This window comes from Mustela erminea, chromosome 2, assembly GCF_009829155.1.
Source record: "Mustela erminea isolate mMusErm1 chromosome 2, mMusErm1.Pri, whole genome shotgun sequence".
NCBI lineage: Eukaryota > Metazoa > Chordata > Mammalia > Carnivora > Mustelidae > Mustela > Mustela erminea.
The window spans coordinates 538,176-559,210 of record NC_045615.1 but is presented as its reverse complement, the minus strand read 5'-3'; the positions used below and the strand labels follow the sequence as shown (position 1 = coordinate 559,210).

The 21,035-nt window shown below is 36.0% G+C and overlaps 1 protein-coding gene across 1 annotated transcript in view; it reads right to left on the bottom strand.

Annotated features, from left to right (window-relative positions):
• The window catches only part of ATP6V1B2 (ATPase H+ transporting V1 subunit B2), a 31,382-nt gene extending 15,553 nt beyond the window's left edge, over positions 1-15,829 (bottom strand). Inside the window, exons 1-7 of the mRNA XM_032332073.1 lie at positions 15,642-15,829; positions 8,672-8,727; positions 3,188-3,286; positions 2,333-2,426; positions 2,124-2,201; positions 1,530-1,669; positions 833-934 (exon numbers count right to left, since the gene is read on the bottom strand). Of these exons, the coding sequence (XP_032187964.1) occupies positions 833-934; positions 1,530-1,669; positions 2,124-2,201; positions 2,333-2,426; positions 3,188-3,286; positions 8,672-8,727; positions 15,642-15,777 (705 nt within the window). The 5' untranslated portion in view covers positions 15,778-15,829. The remainder of the gene's footprint in view (positions 1-832; positions 935-1,529; positions 1,670-2,123; positions 2,202-2,332; positions 2,427-3,187; positions 3,287-8,671; positions 8,728-15,641) is intronic.
• Between the last annotated feature and the right edge of the window lie 5,206 nt (positions 15,830-21,035).

Sequence of the window (21,035 nt, the reverse complement as noted above, 5' to 3'; positions counted from 1 at the left end):
TATGGATCTACACTGTTCCCTCTTTTGAAATCTCAAGTACCCACAAAATTTCATAAAAGCCAACAGAGTAAACAAACTGCATTGGGCATAAAGAAAATTACTCTTAAATTTTGCAGTCAACCTGCAATTGTACTACTGGGTATTTACCCCAACGATACAGATGTAGTGAAAAGAAGGGCCATCTGTACCCCAATATTCATAGCAGCAAAAGCCACAGTCATCAAACTGTGGAAGAACCAAGATGCCCTTCAACGGATGAATGGATAAGGAAGATGTGGTCCTATGGAGTATTATGCCTCCATCAGAAAGGATGAATACCCAACTTTTGTAGCAACATGCACAGGACTGGAAGAGATTATGCTGAGTGAAATAAGTCAAGCAGAGAGAGTCAATTATCATATGGTTTCACTTATTTGTGGAGCATAAGAAATAACACAGAGAACATGGGGAGATGGGAGAGGAGAAGGGAGTTGGGGAAAATTGGAGGGAGAGATGAACCATGAGAGACTGTGGATCTGAAAAACAATCTGAGGGTTTTGGAGGGATGGTGGGAGTCTGGGTGAGCCTGGTGGTGGCTATTATGGGAGGGCACATATTGCATGGAGCACAAACAATGAATTCTGGAACACTGAAAAGAAATTAAAAAATAAAATAAAAACTAAAAAAAAAATTTGCAAATGTTAAATTTTAATCCAGAGTTTATCCAAAACGCCAAGTTGCAACTTCTCTGCCTAGAAATAAATCCAATGATGTATGTGTGGTTTTCTACATTGTTCTAATAAAATAAATAATCTTATAATGTCATACCAAAACAGAAAAAAATTATACTTACACCCATAGCAGCAAATACAATTGCAAAATTTTCCTCACTGTAGTCCACTACATCTTTGGACTTCTTTACCAAACCAGCCTGGCGACAGATTTGTGCTGCAATCTGATGAGAAGTACAAGAAAACTAAGTTGAAATTTAAAATAATACTTCTACAACAAAAACTTTTATCCTAAACTTTTTGTAATTGCAATTATAATGAATGAAATTATGTTCTAAAGGACTTACCCCAAAAAGCTACTTTGTACTTTTTGTAAAGATTTGTAAGAGTAAGCAAGAACACAGACATCAGGCATAGATTGAGATTCAATGTAGCTGGATTATATAAACAGTAACATTGAAAATTGCTAAAATGGATATTGGGTACAAGTGAGTATTGTTAAAAACCTTTTATCTAGGGACGCCTGGGTGGCTCAGTTGGTTAAGCAGCTGCCTTCGGCTCAGGTCATGGTCCCAGCGTCCTGGGATCGAGTCCCACATCGGGCTCCTTGCTCGGCAGGGAGCCTGCTTCTCCCTCTGCCTCTGCCTGCCATTCTGTCTGCCTGTGCTCGCTCTCTCCCCCTCTCTCTCTCTGATAAATAAATTAAAAAAAAAAAAAATCTTTAAAAAAAAAAACCTTTTATCTAGCTTCTTATTAACAGTGAAGCATTTAGAAATTCTCCTTTGTTAAATTTCAGACCAAACAGATCCTAGCTCTCACCTCATTGTGTGGTAAGCCAGCAGCAGAGAAGATAGGAATTTTCTGCCCCCGAGCAATACTGTTCATGCCATCTATGGCCGAAATGCCAGTCTGAATCATCTCTTCTGGATAGATTCGGCACTGAGGATTGATTGGCTGGCCTAATATATTTCCGAAAGAGAAAATTTTAAGACATTAAGACTAAAACATATAAGCCATTTCTTTGCTCTCTTAAAAAAAATCAGTTTTTTAAAATCTGAAACTATTTAAGAAATCTTCCCATTAGTCTTTTGTAGACTTACAAACTATATGGTAGCAGAACAAGTTCCTAAAGAAAAAAAGATACAGTAAATAAGAAAAAAAATCCTAATTTAGAAGCCACTTATATTTCAAAGCAATGTTCATTTCAGATACGTCACAGTGACATTTGATAATACCTTAAAATATTTTACATAAAATTTTTATGATTTCCAAAAAACATAAATTTATTAAATAAAGCAATTAATAGGGACCATATTGGTTATCTACTTAAACTATCACAAAAATCACTATTTGACAAAGATATAAAACAGAGGCTATTTTCTTCAAAACACAGAAACCCATTTATTATCTTACCCATGATGTCAAGAAAGTCTTCAGCCAGTACAACAGGACCTCTGTCGATGGGTTTGCCTGATCCATTGAAGACCCGACCTGTGAAACAGTAGCAAGACAGTACAGAGTGGACCATGACTCAAATAGGTAATTTTTTAAGAAAGACGCCATGGAAATATGTTTAAAAGAAAACAGATCCCTGCTCAGAATACGTAACAACATCCATTTACCAAGCATATCCTCGGACACGGGTGTTCGGAGAATATCCCCAGTAAACTCACAGGATGTTTTCTTGGCATCTATACCCGATGTCCCTTCAAATACCTAGTGAGAAAGAGAAGTAATCAGAAAGGCAAAAGGAATTCAGATTGTAAGTACTTAAGTATTATTTCTGTCTGTTCAACAGCCCATATAAAGTAAAATACATATATACAAACTATTTTCAATATAACGAAGAAAGGTCCACGGTGATGAACCAAACTGCCAACCTCTAGACCAAGGATCATGACTCTAGTCCAACTCCATCAAGCTAAGAATGTTTTTTACATTTTTAAAGGGTTTAAGAAAATAAGAAAGGAAGGTAAAGAAATGAAGAGAATATGCATTAGAGACCTTTGGTGGTCCCATAAAGCCTAAACAATTTATTATCTAGCCCTTTCAGAAAACTTGCTCTAGATTACTTTTTAGGGGAACATGTAATTTGAGAAAACTGGCATTTCCCATAATTGGTAACATTAAAAACTAGGTATTACAAGAGACGATTTAAAGAAATAGGCTCAGATACTGCTTTGGTTTTATCCCGTAAGTTATAAATTTTGCCTTTCATCTCTCTCCTTCCGTGAGATTATCTGCTTTGTTTAAAAAAAAAAAAAAAAAAAAAAAGTTTACCAATGGCAGTGGAGGTACTGGACTAGGATAGACATAGGTGGCTATCATTTAGCAAGACAACAAGAAAAAATAATTTTTTTCTTCCCACAGTAAATAATCAACCTCTAAAAATAGACTTACTCAATGATCTCTAGAAAAGGCAAGAGGTGTTCCTTATGTTTTTGTTCAGCTGGCCAGATTTGGAAAGTGATGCTTACCTGAACCACTGCTTTGGAACCACTAACTTCTAGAACTTGCCCACTTCTCTTTGTGCCATCTGGTAAAGTCAAGTGGACAATCTCAGCATATCTGGGAAACTATACCAGATAAAATAAAGGGTCAATAACCAATATTTAAAAGCTCCCCAAATTATTCTATACGCTCTATCTCTATCAAAGCATGTATACAGGTAAAATCTCCCCACCTCTCTAAACCACACAGGTATATACTGAGAGTCTGTAACATCCTCAGGTAGTTTACAACCTTAAAACACTTACACTGGCACATATAATTTGGTAAACACAGCATAAGGTAGTGAGAAAGGTCTTAAATCCATAAAACAGCAGCAATTAGTTTTTTCTCCGGTGTACAGGTTTTGAACTTTGAGACTAAAGAAAGACGCAAAGCTTACAATAACCACATTCCCATCACTCAGAACTGATGTTTGCTTCTGGGCTCTGTGTGTACTCACCTATATGCTTTGTGGGGAGGGGGATAAAATGCCAATTAAAAATACAATAATCACTATCCTCTGCCTGCCATTCTGTCTGCCTGTGCTCGCTCTCTCTCCCTCTCTCTGATAAATAAATTTAAAAAATCTTAAAAAAAAAAAAATAATCACTATTATAATAAATGTGTCCTCAAATTCTCCTAACCAAATACATATTCCTCTTTCACTTTTAATAATTAAAAATGCAGTTTCCAAAAATAGATTTTAGTTATTTTACATAAATGACAACATACTAAATATATTATCCTGCAACTTTTCGTTTTCTTCACTTGACCTTATATTATAGATCCACTTTGGTAATATTTACCTCATTTTATCAACCTAATCTATTGAAAAGCACATCACTACTTTGACTGATGTGAAGGAAAATATCTCTCAATTAAAATATGGTACATCACTGATTTTAAAATTCTTGATTATGGAGATGGTAACATGAATAAATGGGCATCTTAGAATCAATGTTAAAATAAAACAAATGTAGTTAAAATGACACATTTTATGTGTCAATGGAGTTCAAGGCTATTCCAAATTTACACTATTACAAACATTCAACAAGAACATTCTTCCATGCAGCTCCCTCAGGCCAAGTGTGTTTTCCCTAAGGTAACCAAGCGGTGGGCTACATACAGGCTGTGCCCATTCCGTAAATTTTCAAGTTACTCTGAAAAGGAATTGTATTAATTTACAATCTCCCTAGCAGTATACAAAATCATCATTTCCCTACAACTATGTCAATCTTACTTTACTGAATTTTAATTTTTGCCATTTTGATAAAGAAAAATTAGCATCTTTTCAACTTGTATTTTCCCAGTATTAAACAGCTTTTCTTTTTTTTTTTTTTTTAAAGATTTTATTTATTTATTTGACAGACAGAGATCACAAGTAGGCAGAGAGGCAGGCAGAGAGAGAGAGAGGGAAGCAGGCTCCCCGCTGAGCAGAGAGCCCGATGTGGGACTCGATCCCAGGACCCTGAGATCATGACCTGAGCCAAAGGCAGCGGCTTAACCCACTGAGCCACCCAGGCGCCCTAAACAGCTTTTCATGTTCACTGACAATTGAGACTTAATTACCTATTATTGGGTTATATCTCCTCTTTATATTCCCTATGTTTCTTCCACTTTTCAAATGGATCTACTTTTTCTTTAATGTGTAGGAGCTTTACAGATTCTGGATATCAACCCTTTCAAAAATATAGACTTCCACTCTGTTATCTTGCCCTTTATTTTTTATCTTATCATACAGAAGTCTCAAAACTTCTTAAGTACTAAAATGACTTGTCCTCCTTTATGATTTGTGCCTTTCGTATCTTGTTTAGGAAAACCTTTTAATTTAAATTTATACAAATGGCTTTTGATTTTGTCTTCTAAAAGGTTCTTCAGGTTTAGGCCTTTAATTCAATTGGCTTTGTTTGTGGTATGCAATTTTACTTTTCTCATTTTCATTCTTTTTCATATAGAAAACCAATTACCCCAATAATATTTACTAAGCAGCACAACATGTCCCCTATTGACCTGTAATGATGCTTTTATCATTGACCCAAGTCAAATACCCAGTGTAGTAAGAACTGGTTTCAGAGTGCTTAATTTTGCTCCACTGATACAACTGCTTATGCCTGCACCCAGTCTTTAATTTTAATTACTCTATCTCTAACGGATTCTGTTCCCTGGGTGGAATCAATATATTTACTCTGAGTCCTTTCATTCACAAACATGGAATCTCCCTTTATTTTAAGTCTTCCAACAAAGTTTTATGGTTTTCTGTAAATAATGAATTCTGGAATATACAACACTCCTGATTTCTGTAGACTGATTCTTGTATCCAGCAACTGTGTTACATCATTATTTCTAATAGTTTGCCCACTGAATGACTTGGTTTAGTTAACTGTATCACCAAGAAATGATGACTGCTGTGCCTTTTCTCTTCTAAAAGCTTTATACCCTTATTTCTTTTTTGCCCCTGAAGCACTGGTTAGGTTTCCCTCCTAATAGCTTTATACCCTTATTTCTTTTTCCTCTGCAGCACTGGTTAGGTTCTAAGTACAAAGACGGATAGTGCGGGAACAACCAGATATCCTCATCTTGTTTCTGATTTAAATAAGAATTTTACCAGAATCTCTTAAGTATGTTGTTTCCTATAGGTTATGGTGGGTATCTTTAAAAAAAAATTTACATTTTTACATTTTACATTTACATTTTTATATGTAAATGTAAATGTAAAATGTAAATGTAAAAATGTAAATTACATTTACATTTTAAATTACATGTAATTTTAAAAAAATTACTTTTTTTTTTTTTAAAGATTTTATTTATTTGAGAGAGAGAGAGTGAGCATGAAAGGGGCGAGGGGCAGAGGGAGAAGCCGGCTCCCTCATGAGCAGAGGGCCTGATGTGGGACTTGATCCCGGGACTCCAGGATCATGACCTGAGCCGAAGGCAGTTGCTTAACCAACTGAGCCACCCAGGTGCCCTACTGATACATTTCTTAACATCAAATCATCTTTTTTTTTTTTTTTCAAAGATTTTATTTATTTATTTGACAAACAGAGATAACAGCTAGGCAGAGAGGCAGGCAGAGAGAAAGACGAGGAAGCAAGCTCCCTGGAGAGCAGAGAGCCCGGTGTGGGGCTCGATCCCAGAAATCTGGGATCATGACCTGAGCCGACAGCAGAGGCTTTAACCCACTGAGCCGCCCAGGTGCCCACATCAAATCATCTTTGTATTACTGGGATAAATTCTACTTTGTCATAATTCTATTGTTTTTTTACATAATTATATTTGCTAATTTCCAATATATGAGTATATTTTTATTAAGAATTTTGGAATCTGTGCTTTTAAGTGAGGATAATTATCTTTCTTCTTTTCTAGTATTACCCTTTGTCTGGTTTGGAAATTAAAAATATGCCAATTTCAGGGATGCCTGGGTGCTTTGGTTGGTTAAGTGTCTGCCTCCAGCTCAGGTCATGATCCCAGGGTCCTGGGATCGAGTCCCACATCAGGCTCCTTGCTCAGCAGGGAGCCCACTTCTTCCTCTGCCTGCCACTTTCCCTGCTTATGCTGTCTCTTTCTGACAAATAAATAAATAAGTAAAATCTCAAAAAAAAAAAAAAAAGCCAATTTCATAACATGACTTAAGTAGCAGTCTCCATCTCTAATCTGACAAAATTTGTGTAAGATTATCTCTTCCTTTACCCTTTAAATTAAAAAGCCACTATAAATCTGGGGTTATAAAACCATTCCTACACCTACCTATCATTTATTTACCAGTTTTTCCTCAGCTGGAGCTCTATCTACCCCAAGCAAGCATTCAATGAAGCTTTTTGAACACTCTTAAAGTTACTTCCTCAAAGATGTCTTCTAAAGTCTTCCTCCTTATTCTCACAGCACCCCACTTAACCTTCATAGCACTTACTAATTAGGTATGTTTATCTGCATTATATTTGCTTCTCCCCTACATGATGCTCCACTGGGGGAGGACTCATTGTTCACCATCGTATCTTCTATTCTGAGCTCAGTGTTTAACATAATTGAAACCTGAATATTTTGGGGGCACTTAGGTGGCTCAAGTCAGCTAAACACTGACTTCAGCTTAGGTCATGATCTCAGGGTCCTGAACTGAGCCATGTGTTGGGCTCTGCTTGTCCCTCTTCCAGTGCCCCTCCCTCTGCTCATGCTCTCATGCTCTCTCTCCCTCTTCTCTCTCAAATAAATAAAATCTTAAAAGAAAAAAGAAAGAAAGGCAAATATTTTTAGTTTCAATAACATTTGCTAACAAAAAAGTTTCATGTTTTTAAAATGTAAGCCAAAAATGCTATCTAATAAAAGACTATAGGAAAAAAAAAAAAAAACTTCCTATCTTTTCCTCAAAAATAAAAGTGCAGGCTCCACTCTTTCACAAAACATTAATGGGTACTGATCTAAACTTTGTGCAAATTGAGTACACTATATTGAGACTTTGAATCAAATTGCAGACTACTAGTATGAGATTATGGCCCGGAGGTAAATTTGTTATGTTTAATACTGAGGTTAATTTGTATAGATACCTTGTCATGCATAAAAATATAATCTTAGTGATAAAACTGAAGAAACAATGCATTTTGCCCTTTCTTTTATGAGCTGTTTTTAAATTTCTTTTCTGCTTCTAGAAGGGTCACATGCCAAACATATTTCCATCATTACTTTTCTCAACAAACAATAATTATGTGCCTTACGCCCAAAGTACCCCAACATCAACCAGTACATAATTACTGTTCTAGAGAGCATATTATATCAATTATTTTCTCTGAAGATATTTTGATCATAAAGCTCAGGTAGGAGGCTTTCTGTAGGGTATGCAATTATGGTCTATATTCTACGTCACTTTTTCTATGATAACAGTCTTAGTGTTTATAATTCTTATGTACAGGTGTGGCAAAAAAAAAAAAAAAAAGATATAACTCCACATCCTTAAAACAAACTAAGTAAAAACTATTCTTTGCTTTAGGGCTTTAATCACTGTTGAGAGAATCTGCTCTTGTTTGCTACCTAAATACCAGTATCAGGCCCTCAAAGATAAAAGTTAACTTTGTTTATTCAGTCAAAGATCTTAAAATTTAGTAAAAAAAGACAAATACTATTAACAAATAGTTATAACACATGGCAGTCTATGACAAGAACCAGAAGCTATCAGAGCTATACAATAACCTATAGGTTATAAAACACAATCATATATTATTATTGTTTTTCCTCATAAACCTATGAGTTAGGATTGACCCCCCCAAAAAAAGAATTCTGCAGATGATGTAGCTTAACAGAATCCATATTAGATCCACCAATGGAATCCAGTCTTCTGACTTTTGATTTAAAACTCATCTCCTATCTAGCACTGACATTCAGACCAAAAAGTGGGTTAAAAAATCACAACATAAAATTTAAAGTGTACTGAACAGAACCATGTTTTTACATAAATAGTTAAATGATTATCACAGTGGTATTACCTTAACATGATCTAAGATCACTAGTGGACCATTGACTCCTGATACTGTCTTGTATGCTAGAAAGAAAGAAAAGAATCAAGCTTTAGTCAGTCAGACAGGACAACCTACAATTACCTCTGCAATATTATCAAAAAGCTCCTCTCTCTATGGCACTTATTATAATATGGAGCACTGAAACAGAAATTTTTTTAATTGAATTTATAAAATATACCTGTGCCTGTACAACTTTTCATAATCTACCTTCATCCAACCAAAACCATTTTGCATTCTTACTCTAAGTCACTTTAAGGACCCAGAATACAAAAACAAAGAAGACACAGAAGAGCAGAGTTCTTTGAAGAGTTCCCAGTTTTATATGGAGAAGGGGGAAGAATTAAGGGCTAAAACAGAGGTGTACAGAGGGTTTGTGGGAGCAGAGGAAAAACCTAGGTAAGGAGTTGTTACCTAGAAAAGGAAATGCTTTAAAGAAAAGGAGGCACTTAGCAAAGTAGATAAAGGAAAGTCTCAACAACTTGAAGCACAAGTGATAAAACTCACAAAGGAAATCTGAGAAAATGTCATCTGTGAGGTAAAAGCCATAATTACATGATGTCATAAAAACTACAGGGGAAAGTGCTTTAGGAAGAGGGGAGTGGCTAATGGAATGAAAGGCCAGAGATCAAATATGATCCTTAAACAAACAAACAAAAAAAAGTCAAATGTTACTGTCAGTTTAGAGGCTTCTATTTTCTACTCCAAGTTATTCTCTAGGATTAAACTACTAGTCTATAGGGCATGACTCAAATCCTTCATTTTAGAAAGGAGGTAGCTATCCTGCAACCCTACCACACCTACAAACATGTCAAATGTAATGGTAATTAGTATAAAACAGAACATTCAGGAGACAGTAATTCTAACAATGTCAGAATTAACTAAATTGAATGATCAGAACAGTTGAAAAAAAAATGAAGAAAACTTACTACAAGGCATTGAATATGTTGTGATACACTGTCCACTGACAGAATTTTTTACTTGCTTGATTTCTTCTGAGGTCTTGGGACAGAAATTTCTGGCACAAATGTAGAATTCCAAGAATGAGGAAACCATTTAATATATCTAGTCTGTCCACTCAAGGGGCTTGAGAACTTAAAAACAGGAAGCCAGTACCCTGGTACAAATGCTGAAAGCAGGAAAGCACTATTGGGGCACTTACTTTTCATTCATACTCATAGTACATTTAAACGTGATCCTAATATTTGCCTGAATATCTACAATTGCAATAATTTTAAAAGGCTCCCAAATGACTTTTTTAACCTCAGATAATAAGAAGCAAGTCACAAATTTAAAAACTTAAGTTACCTGAATGGGTGGTAATGTAAAACAATTAATCATTTGCTCCCTTTAAATTACAGAAAAACCTCAGCTGTCACACTTATTTTTTATGAAAATCTTCCCCACTGTATGAAAATAAACTAATACTCTAAAAAATAATTTCTACCCCTAAAAAATTTATTGTTCTCATTTTTAGTGTTCAAACATTCAATTTTTTAATGACTTTCTAAAACTGCTACACAGAAGTGCAGAGGGAGCTACATTTGAAACATTTTTTTCTTAGAAACCAATTTTTAAAAATATAGGAATAGCAGCTCAAAACCTTTACTTAAAAAAGGGATAGGAATAGGGTGAGGGCTGGTGGGGTTGGGGGGAAGATCCAGTTTTAAGATTTAGAAGCAACTGTTTTGAATAAAATGTAACCAACAAAATCCTTCAGATTCTGAAAATTTTTTCCACCATTTCACCTCCTTTAACTTTAACCTCTACAACAAATATGCTTCACAATCTCATGTTTAAATTCAAGCTCATTTAAAATTAGGAAGTTTTGCCAGTCACAAGCATAAGCATGAGGAAGAAAAAGAAACACTACTCATCGTTTTCGCTGGAAACAGTGAATCAAGCTGACTTCTATTAAGATTCTACTTCATCAAAAGCAGTCTCTAAATTTGCAACAATGTATATAGCCTTTTCATATAAAAAGCCTACAAGTAACTATTCAAATTAACTGATTAATACCTACACCATCAATATAATTTAATAAGTACTTGTCAGGAATTCCCACTTAATCTCCATAAAAGATCTACCAAGTTATAGAAGAGAAAAATGATACTCAGAACTCAAGTAAATTGCCCAAGGATCTGAACTTACAGTCTGGCACCAAAGTCCCTTGTTCTTTTAACTCTGTACTGCAGCTCAAATTCCAAAACAAACTGGTTGTTTGTGGTCTGGTACACTCTTGTAATTATTTGCAAGACTTACTTAGCTATACTATCTCAAAATAATTTCAGGAGGCTGCAACTTAGCTATGAAAAAGCTTAAAAAAAAAAAAAAAGCAAGCTATTTTTACTATTTAATGCACTGGACAGTATTTTTCTTGTGTCTACATTTTGTCACTATTGCTGAACAATCTTTCTCTAATGGGAGTATAGCCACTGGAGTTTTTAAGCAGAAAAGGGAGAGAATCTAATGAGATGCTTTCTTCAGCAGTTTCCCCTCACTGAAACACACACACACACACACACACACACACACACACAAAAGCAAGGAAACTACTTCGGATACAAATCAGAGCTTAAGGAACATGGATTTTTTTTTTTTTTTTTTTAATTTACTTATTTGACAGACAGAGATCACAAGTAGGCAGAGAGGCAGACAGCGATAGAGGGAAGCAGGCTTCCCGATGAGCAGAGATCCTGATGTGGGCCTGGGACCCTGGGATCATGATCTGAGCCAAAGGCAGAGGCCTATCCCACTGAGTCACCCAGGTGCCCCAGGAGCATGCATGATTTAAATTAAACTGACATATACAAATTTAACACTAACAATAACCCAAATCCAAACAGAAATATCACCAAACTACATTTGGAGAGTGCTTTGTACTTACACAGAATGTCTTCAGATAGGTCATCTCATTTCAGGCTCACAAAATGCTGGGGGTAGGCAAGGCTTATATACCCACTCTACATTTAAAGAAACTAAGGCTCTGAGAAATTTGTTACTAAAAGGGAGGTGGGTTTTTTTTTTTTTTTTTTTTTTTTTGGTTTTTGGTTTGTTTGGTTTCCCCCACCCCCCACCCCAATTCTAAGGTTGGCATTCTATGACTTTATAGTATTTCTGAACTTAGTCTCCAATATAATTAAAAAATATAGATGACACAGTTCCTAACATTTTGGATTACAAACAGGTACTAGAAGACAGTTTATATAGCAACTATAGCTCTTTTCCATAATAATAAAATGTTAAAAAAAATACAAGCAGAAAAAAATGATATCAAACTCTACTTAACTCTAAACAGTATTTATCCAGCCTTCCTCACTATTATCATTAATGGCCCAAAGTAGAGAGAACAGTTTCAAGTAAAGCTGCCAAAGATATTATAGCTGCTCTTCTTTTTTTTTTTTAATTTACTTTTTATTTATTTTCAGCATAACAGTATTGTTTTCAAAACCTTTTCACAAGTTATATAAAAATTTCTGTTTACCAAAATAATGAGCACTCTTCTTATGAAAATTTCCAAATGAATAAGAAGTTAAGTCTGCAGGTGATATTCAGAATTTCAGACAACACTGACACATATTACATTATGTGGTGAGCACATTCTAAGACCAAAAAGTTACATCTTTGATTCTGAACTATCAAGCAGGCAATAAATATTTATGGAGTAATATTTCAAAACCAAAATCTATAAAGGTTTTTGTAGAAGCATATGTTCTGTAAGATGACATCCTCTTCCTCCTGTAGGATATGAGATTGTTCAACACTAGTAAGGCCACTTAATGATTGTGAAATTTTCAACGAGAAAATTGGACAGTCATTGCACAAGAGATCCAGTACTCTAGTCTCTACCTTATTAGCAAAACAAAAACCCCCGGCAATCATCTTCTATTGTGCAAGAACAATAGAGACCCACACCCTGACAGGTGGACAAAAAGGGAGAGGTTCCAGAAAAAGTAGATCTATGATTCCTTTACTTGACTTTTTCATTGAGGCTATCTCTGCTTTATGAAATAAGAAAGAAGGTTAGTTCTGATCTAAGGTCTCAAGAACAATGGAGATTATCTAATTCAAAATGTCCAGTATCTAAAAGTTCAGTATATATTACTGAACTTTGCTCAAAGTTTAAATAATTAAGTTTTCTTTCCTTGTGAATTTAGAGACTCAACTAAAGTGCACAAGATTATTCTAAGGCTGTGCATCTCATTTCCCATTTCTTGTTAACAGATCCAATATCGTGAAGTTGTTTTAAAACAGGATCCAATTTGTACAGTGGTACTGCCAATATTATTAGTCCCATTCCTTCATTCAAAAGCACACATTAAGTAACTACATTAATATAGCACCTAAGACAGTATAATCAATCTTTAGAAAAATTAAGAGGTTAATCAGTATTTATTCAGAAGCAATTAAAACTGTTGGGCTAAAATAAAGAATGTGGCAATTTAAGAAAAGGATGATATTCAAATGTAGTTTGCTGTTAGCCTAAGTATGGAATCATTTATGCTATTCAGAATAACCCAGATACAGAAAAGCAACTCAACCAAGTGTCGCAATTCCCTACTCTGATTCCAGCTACACTGAAAATCTACTCAAGTATTAGAACAAGGTTTAAATGCAAGTTATAAAACAATTACAAGACACCTTCTATGTGTCAAGTACTGTGATAGGCAGTGAGGATACAAAAAAGGGTTCCTGAGGTTCAGTTTTAACCATTATATAATAACAATTTTGTCAGGAGGAATCTCATCTGGAATTCTGCTTTGTTCTTTTTTTTTTTTTTTTTTAAGATTTTACTTATTTATTTGACAGAGAGAGAGAGATCACAAGTAGGCAGGCACAGAGAGAGGAGGAAGCCGGCTCCCCACTGAGCAGAGAGCCTGATGCAATGCGGGGCTCCATCCCAGAACTCCGAGATCATGACTGAGCCAAAGGCAGAAGCTCCAACCCACTGAGCCACCCAGGCACCCCTCATCTGAATTCTTTAGCCACTGGCTAACCACACAAAGAATACTGAAAAAGCGTACTCATCTCCCTTAAGGGTTAACAATCATGGTGTACTCTTGAAACAATTTTATTATTTCTGTTGATACTCTTTGAACTGACAGAGAATGAATAATTATATGGAAACTATTGCACCCCTATAATCTTTTCCTAGAAGCACCACTATTATCTGTCTACCCAAAGAAAAGTAAAGCATGCAAATGCAGTTCATAAAAGAATATGAATTATTAGGTATAAATTTATTATCAAAATCTACAGAAGAATGCAGCATCAGTTAATTTCTTGAAACATTCACTTCAGCTTATATAAACCTCCAGTAAGCATTCTCAGATAATTCAGATTAATCCCCACTGTAAAAAGCACATCTCAGCAAACCATGGAATCAACTGTGTTTTTCTTCTTCCTCATACTGCAGTGCTGTCATATGACCTAGTGACAGATCAGGATAGGATTAGTCAGACTGGAGGGTGGCTAGACTGAAACACTTCCATCTGAAATTCTTTTAAAGCAATGAGCCACCCACAAACAAGCATTCTGGCAACTAACCAGTGCAAACATAGTCTCACCACCTGGGGAAACATCAGCTTCCCAAGTTTTAAAAAGAGTCTATTTCCAAGGCTCATCCTGAATTCTGAAGGAAGCTGTGAAGAGCTCTGCTGCTGTACAACTGTACTGGTTAGTAATAAAAAAAAATTTCTTTTGGAACTACTGGGTAGTCCATGTAAAACCACATTTATTAAGGCAGGTTTTTTTTTTTTTTAAATAATCACAGCACTTAAACACGCATATGATATATTCTGCACATAATACTATATAATATGAGGGTGCCTGGGTGGCTCAGTGGGTTAAGTCTCTGCCTCCGGCTCAGGTCATGATCTCGGGTCCCAGGATAGAGCCCCACATCCAGCTCTCTGCTCAGCAGAGAGCCTGCATCCCCACCCCTTCTCTGCCTACTTGTGATCTGTAAAATAAATAAATAAAATATTTAAAAAAATACTATATAATATGGCCAAAGCTGCTTGGCTTCCCCAAGATAGCCTTGCACTTAATTGTGTTAGGTTTAACTTGTCAGTAAATGAAGAGACAATGGTTAAAAAAAAAAAAAAGGAGGACCAACGAGAATTAAACGGAATTTCAGAAGAGCCTGCTGGCTCAAGTCAGTTGAGCAGGTGACTCTTGATCTCAGGGTCTTGAGTTCAAACTCAGTGTTGGGCTCCACGCCGGGCATGGAGCCTACTTAAAAAAAAAAAAAAGAAAAGAAAGAAAGAAACAAACAAAATTTTAGTTTCTGTTCTGCCAATAATTGTTTAAAATCTGGCAAGTCCTGTCCCTCCCAGAACCTTAGGCTTCCTACTGTAGAATGAGAGGGTTAGACTAGATGACCTACAGGGTACTTTTCAGCTGTAGCGTCTCTGACACCAACGTGTCCTCCTGTGGAGCAGCCCCTCCACAGAACATCTCCTTCTGGCTGCGGGCCTGACCTTCATCAACCAAGGGCCAGACCACGTCAGCGATGGCACTTAGTCTCCCTCGGAAGAACTCCTGACCAGCCCTGAAGATCTACACTGGTGGGAGGAGATGGGAAGAGGCGTTCCCTCGACCCCTACATATCCAGCTGAGGTCAGAGGGTGATTAAGATTGAAGTGACAAGAAGCAAGAGCCCGAGGGTGCTCCAGTCGAGGAAGTTGGAGAGGGCGGGTCAATAGCCAGGAGCCCACCAACCCCAGGAAAAAGTTCTCGTCGACGCTCTTGCCCTCCGCCACCTATATTACGAAAACATCAGGTACACTCAAATCTCCTTCTAGAGACAGACTAATGAGTCAGAGCAGGTGGGATGAGAAAGGAAAAATAAAGCCCCCTCCCCCGCTAAGCAGGTGAATGGAAGCAAGAGGCTGAGCTAAGGAGCAAGACAGGATTCGTCTTTTTCTCTGATACTCACTGAGGCGAGGCTGGGAAAGGTAGTTCCGGCTAACTGCCAGCGCTTGCTCCCGAGATCCCACCACAGGCCCACTGGTGGGCACGGGTAGTTCGGGTGCGGCCCCGTTCACGATCCCCCGCATCGCCCGCAGCGCCATCTTGTCTCCTCCGTCCCGACTGGCTTCGCAGCCGCCCAGCGCAGGCGCAGATATAGCAGAGGTGGCCTGCTCCCGACTCCGCCCACGCCCGCTGCAGAGCGCCGGTCTCGCCCCGCCCCCTGCGCAGCGCACCTCCCGCAGCCTCGCAACTCGAGTTCCGCGTGGGCGGGGCTGAGCGGGCGCACTGGCCAGAGGAGCTGACCAGCGTGCTGCGAGGGAGGGCGCTGGGCCAGGCGACGGAAGAGAAGCGTTGAGAGGGTCCCAGATAGAAAAAAAGGCACGACTTAAGAAAGAAAGAGAAGAAACAAGGAAAAAAGGATGCGCATGAAGGGAGGGAGGGGGAAGAAAGGCAAGCACGTACAAGAAAAGGTCAACTGGTGTCCGTTTTCATGACACTGAAAGTGCTGAAAAACCACTTTGAAAAACAAAAAACGTAAAACCTATTCTAGTGATTAACATAAAGTAGTATGTGCTATCATTTCTTGCACTTTACTGTCTTCCTATCCGATTTATTTACTGATATATCCATTTAAAAAACATATAGTGGACTATTTAGGACGGTGTGAAACTCAAAGTGTAATATCTTTCAATATTATTTTAAAGGGAGAACTCATACAAAAATGACTAGATGGTTATAGGAGGTGACAGTCCAGGAGTAGGGCCTGAGTGATTGAATTGATTGCAGTGCTGTTTATAGGTACAGCATAGAGAAGGAAGTAAAAAACCTCATCAGTGGTGGTGGAGAAAAAGAGAAAAGCTAATTGGGGATGTGTTAAGTTTCCAGAAATCTCATTCTGAATGAGATTTCTAGTGAATTATATGGGTTAGTGCCTCACAAGGAGGTATCTAGACTAAACCAATATCAAAATTTCTGACTTATCACCAGGTACCTAACAAGGAAATAAAATATGTAGGTCAGAGCAGGTGCGCACTGTGGGAAGATGCTAAAGATCATCTTTAAGGGATCACTAAAATCAGGGGATGAATAAATGAAGAGTATCCTGCAATCAAATTTGGACGATATTAGAGTTGTGAAAACCTAGAACACATGTCCGAGATGCAAAAGGAAGAGAAAATCTTTAGGAAAGATTATTGTATAATTGTATAATATTGTATAATTATTGTATAATGCCGAAAACCGAAGAGAAGTCAAGTGATCGAAGTATTAGAAATACTCATCATATTTGGCCATTAGAAAATCATTGTGATATGCGGGGGAGATAGATGCTTAATAGAGAACAATAACCTTTTGTACATATGTGAAAATTTTAGGGTTTGAACTTTACATCTGGACGGTATATTACAAATTAAGTGAACATTACTTGGTTATTTCAAGTCTATTCTAGGTGAATCTCATCTCATTCTAGGTGAATCTCATTATCCCTTCCGTATAAATGCTCACAGCTCGTTTGAACCATATCACTGAAGCAAACGTTCCTTAAATTTGAGTGATACTGAGCATCATTTAGTACATCTTAATAATTATTGAAAAAAAAGGGAAAACAGACACCATTTTGTTTTGTGAGAATAGCAATAATTAAGTTGGCAAGAGCATAAGGAAACAAGAATTTTCATATTTTATTGCTAAAAATATAATCGGTATATTATCTAGAAAAGCAATTTGGTATCATATTCATCTGTCTATCATGTATTTATCTATGTCAGTATATATTATAAATATTTTCAATTATATATTAATTAGATACATATACATCATGTATATTATTATATGATATGTGATCTATATTAATCTATATGCATATACACGGATATATACAGTCATATTCATTGAAACATTTTGAAATGCCAAAAACCTAGAAATTATCTAGATGCCCATTCATAAGTTACGGCCTATCCAGTGAAAGGTATTCCTTAACCTTTGAAGAATTCATAGCCTTAAGTGTTGGAATTAAAAATAAAAAAAATCTTTCAAAATAAATTATTGTTGTTTTTTAAAAAAAGCTATTGCAAAGTAGATTAATTTGTATACATTTTTAAAAGATTTTTTAAAAAAGATTTTATTTATTTATTTGACAGAGATCACAAGTAGGCAGAGAGAGAAAGAGAGGAGGAAGCAGGCTTCCTGCTGAGCAGAGAGCCGGATGCGGGGCTGGATCCCAGGACCCTGAGATCATGACCTGAGCTGAAGGCAGAGGCTTTAACCCACTGAGCCACCCAGGCACCCCTAATTTGTATACATTTTAAGTAGTGTATAAATATGTAGTATTGTAAGTATATATGTAAAAGTTTATATAAGTATAAATGTAGTTAGTTATATGTATAAAGTATATATGTAGATATATGCATATATGAGAGAGAATTCTACTTTTTAAAAAAAGCCTTTATTTATTTGACAAAGAGAGTACAAGTAGGGGAGAGGAGCAGAGGGAGAGGGAGAAGTAGACTCCCTGTTGAACAGGGAGCCTGACATGGGGCTCGATTCCAAAGCCTGAGATCATGACCTGATCCAAAGACAGATGCTTAACTAACTGAGCTACCCAGGCACCCCAAGAGAATTCTTTTAATTTAATAACCTGTCTGTGTAGTTTCAGTCATTTAATAGATTTTTGCGCTGTTTTTTTTTTCTGTGTATACAATAGCTTTTTTTTTCTTATAAAAATACAATCTGGTATTCTTATGTTAATTTTTCATAATAGTAGGTACATTTCAGATAATGAATATCAAACTATCAGCTATTGTTATACCTGTTTTTCTTGTTTTCTTAATTTTTTTCAAACAAGTAATACAGTAATTTATTCTTTTTCTTTTTTAAGTGTGCATAACACAAATCAGTCAAAAGTTTCTCTTGATTCCCATCCAGTTCCATCCAGAGGGAACCAGTCTTGTCAATTTGATAGGTATCTATACAGATATGAGGTGTGTGTAAGTATTTAATATTAATAAGATGATGTTGTACATACCATTCTGTGTTCTATAACTTGCTCTTTTTATTTAATAATAAATCTAGGTTTCATTTCATATCAATGCATAAAAATTTACTTCATTGTCTTGAAACTTGACACAATATTCCATAGTATAATCTACTGTAGTTGATTTAACATCTCCTTTTTATGAGCATTTAGGTTGACTCTACATCTTGAATAACAAAAAAAGGTGAATTAATATAATTACACCTTTTATCTTTTTATCTTAGGAGTAGTTCAAAATTCTTAATTTTAAAAAAGTTTTATGTAATTGTTATTCTGAAAGCAGGAATCAGTTTTGGTCTACAGTACATAAGCAAAGTATTAACCTCAAAATTTATTTTTTTAATGTTCAATTTAAATTCAATTTCAGGGGTGCCTGGGTGGCTCAGAGGTTAAGCCTCTGCCTTCGGCTCAGGTCATGATCTCAGGGTCCTGGGAATCCCTGCTCAGCAGGTAGTCTACTCCCCCTCCCTCCACCTCTCTGCCTACTTGTGACCTCAATCTCTCTCTCAAATAAATAAATAAAGTCTTTAAAAATAAATTCAATTTCATTAACATATGTTGTATTACTAGTTTCAGTCACTCATCAGTTGTTTACAATACCTAATGCCCATTATATCAAGTGCCCTTCTTAATTCCCATCATGAATTTACCCCATCACACCACCCACCTCCCCTCCAACAACCCTCAGTTTGTTCCCTATAGCTAAGAGTCTCTTATGCTTTGCCTTCTTCTCTGTTTTCCTCTTATTTTATTTTTCCTTCCCTTCCCCTATGTTCATGTTTTGTTTTTTAAATTCCACTCCATATGAGTGAAATCATATGGTATTTTTATTTTCTGGCTGACTTATTTCTACTTAGCACAATACCCTCTAGTTCCATCCATACCACTGTAAATGGCAAGATTGCATTCTTTTTGATGACTGAATAATATTCCATTATATACATATACATATACATATACATATACATTTCTAATTTGCATTTCCCTGATGATTAATGATGCTAAGTATCTTTTTGTGTGTCTTTTGCCCATCCACATGTATTCTTGGAAAAGTATCTATTCAGGTCCTCTGCCATTTTTAATTTGATTATCAGTTTTTTTAATATTGAGTTTTATAAGTTCTTTATATATTTTGGATAGTAACACTTTACTGGTTATGTCTTTTGCAAATATCTTCTCCCAATTTAGTAGGTTGTCTTTTTGCTTTGTTGATGGCTTCCTTTGCTATGCAAAAGTTTGTGTGTTTGTTGTTGTTGTTGTTGTTGGTGGTGGTGTAATCCCAATAGTTTGTTTATGCTTTTGTTTCCTTTTCCTCAAGAGACAAATCCATGAATATGTTGCTAAGGCTGATGTCAGAGAGATAACTGCCTATGTTTTCTTCTAGGATTTTAATGGTTTAAAGTCTCACATTTACATCTTGAATCTATTTTGAGATTATTTTCTGTATGGTGTAAGAAAGTGATCCAGTTTCATTCTTTTGCATGTAGCTGTCTGGTTTTCCCAGCACTATTTATTGAAGAGATTATTTTTTTCCCATTGTATACTATTTCTTCCCTTGTTGTGTCTGTTTTGTGCCAACATCATACTATTTTGATTATTATAGCTTAGTAAGATATCTCAAAATCTGGGATTGTGATGCTGCCATCTTTGTTCTTCTTTCTCACAATTGCTTTGGCTATTGGAGTTTTTCTTACAAATTTTGGTATTATTTGTTCTAGTTCTGTGAAAAATGCTACTGGTATTTTAATAGGGATTGCATTGAATCTGTAGTTTGTTTTTGGTGGTATGGATACTTTAATAATATTAATTCTTCTTAAATGAAACAAGATGGGATTGGGAGGGAGACAAACCATAAGTGACTCTTAATCTCACGAAACAAACTGAGGGTTGCTGGGGGGAGGGGGTTTGGGAGAAGGGGGTGGGATTATGGACATTGGGGAGGGTATGTGCTTTCGTAAGTGCTGTGAAGTGTGTAAACCTGGTGATTCACAGACCTGTACCCCTGGGGATAAAAATATATGTTTATAAAAAATAAAAAATTAATTAAAAAAAAATAATATTAATTCTTCCAATCTATGAGCATGGGATATATTTTCATTTGTGTTATTTTCAATTTCTTTAATCAGTGTCTTATAAAGTTTTATAATATAGGCCTTTAACCTCTATGTTTAAGTTTATTCCTGGGTGCAATTATAAGTGGAATTGTTTTCTTAATTTTTTTTCCTGCTACTTCATGATTAGTGTATAGAAATGCAACAGATTTTTGTATCTTAGTTCTGTGTCCTTTAACTTTAGTGAATTCATTTATTACTTCTAATAGACTTTTAG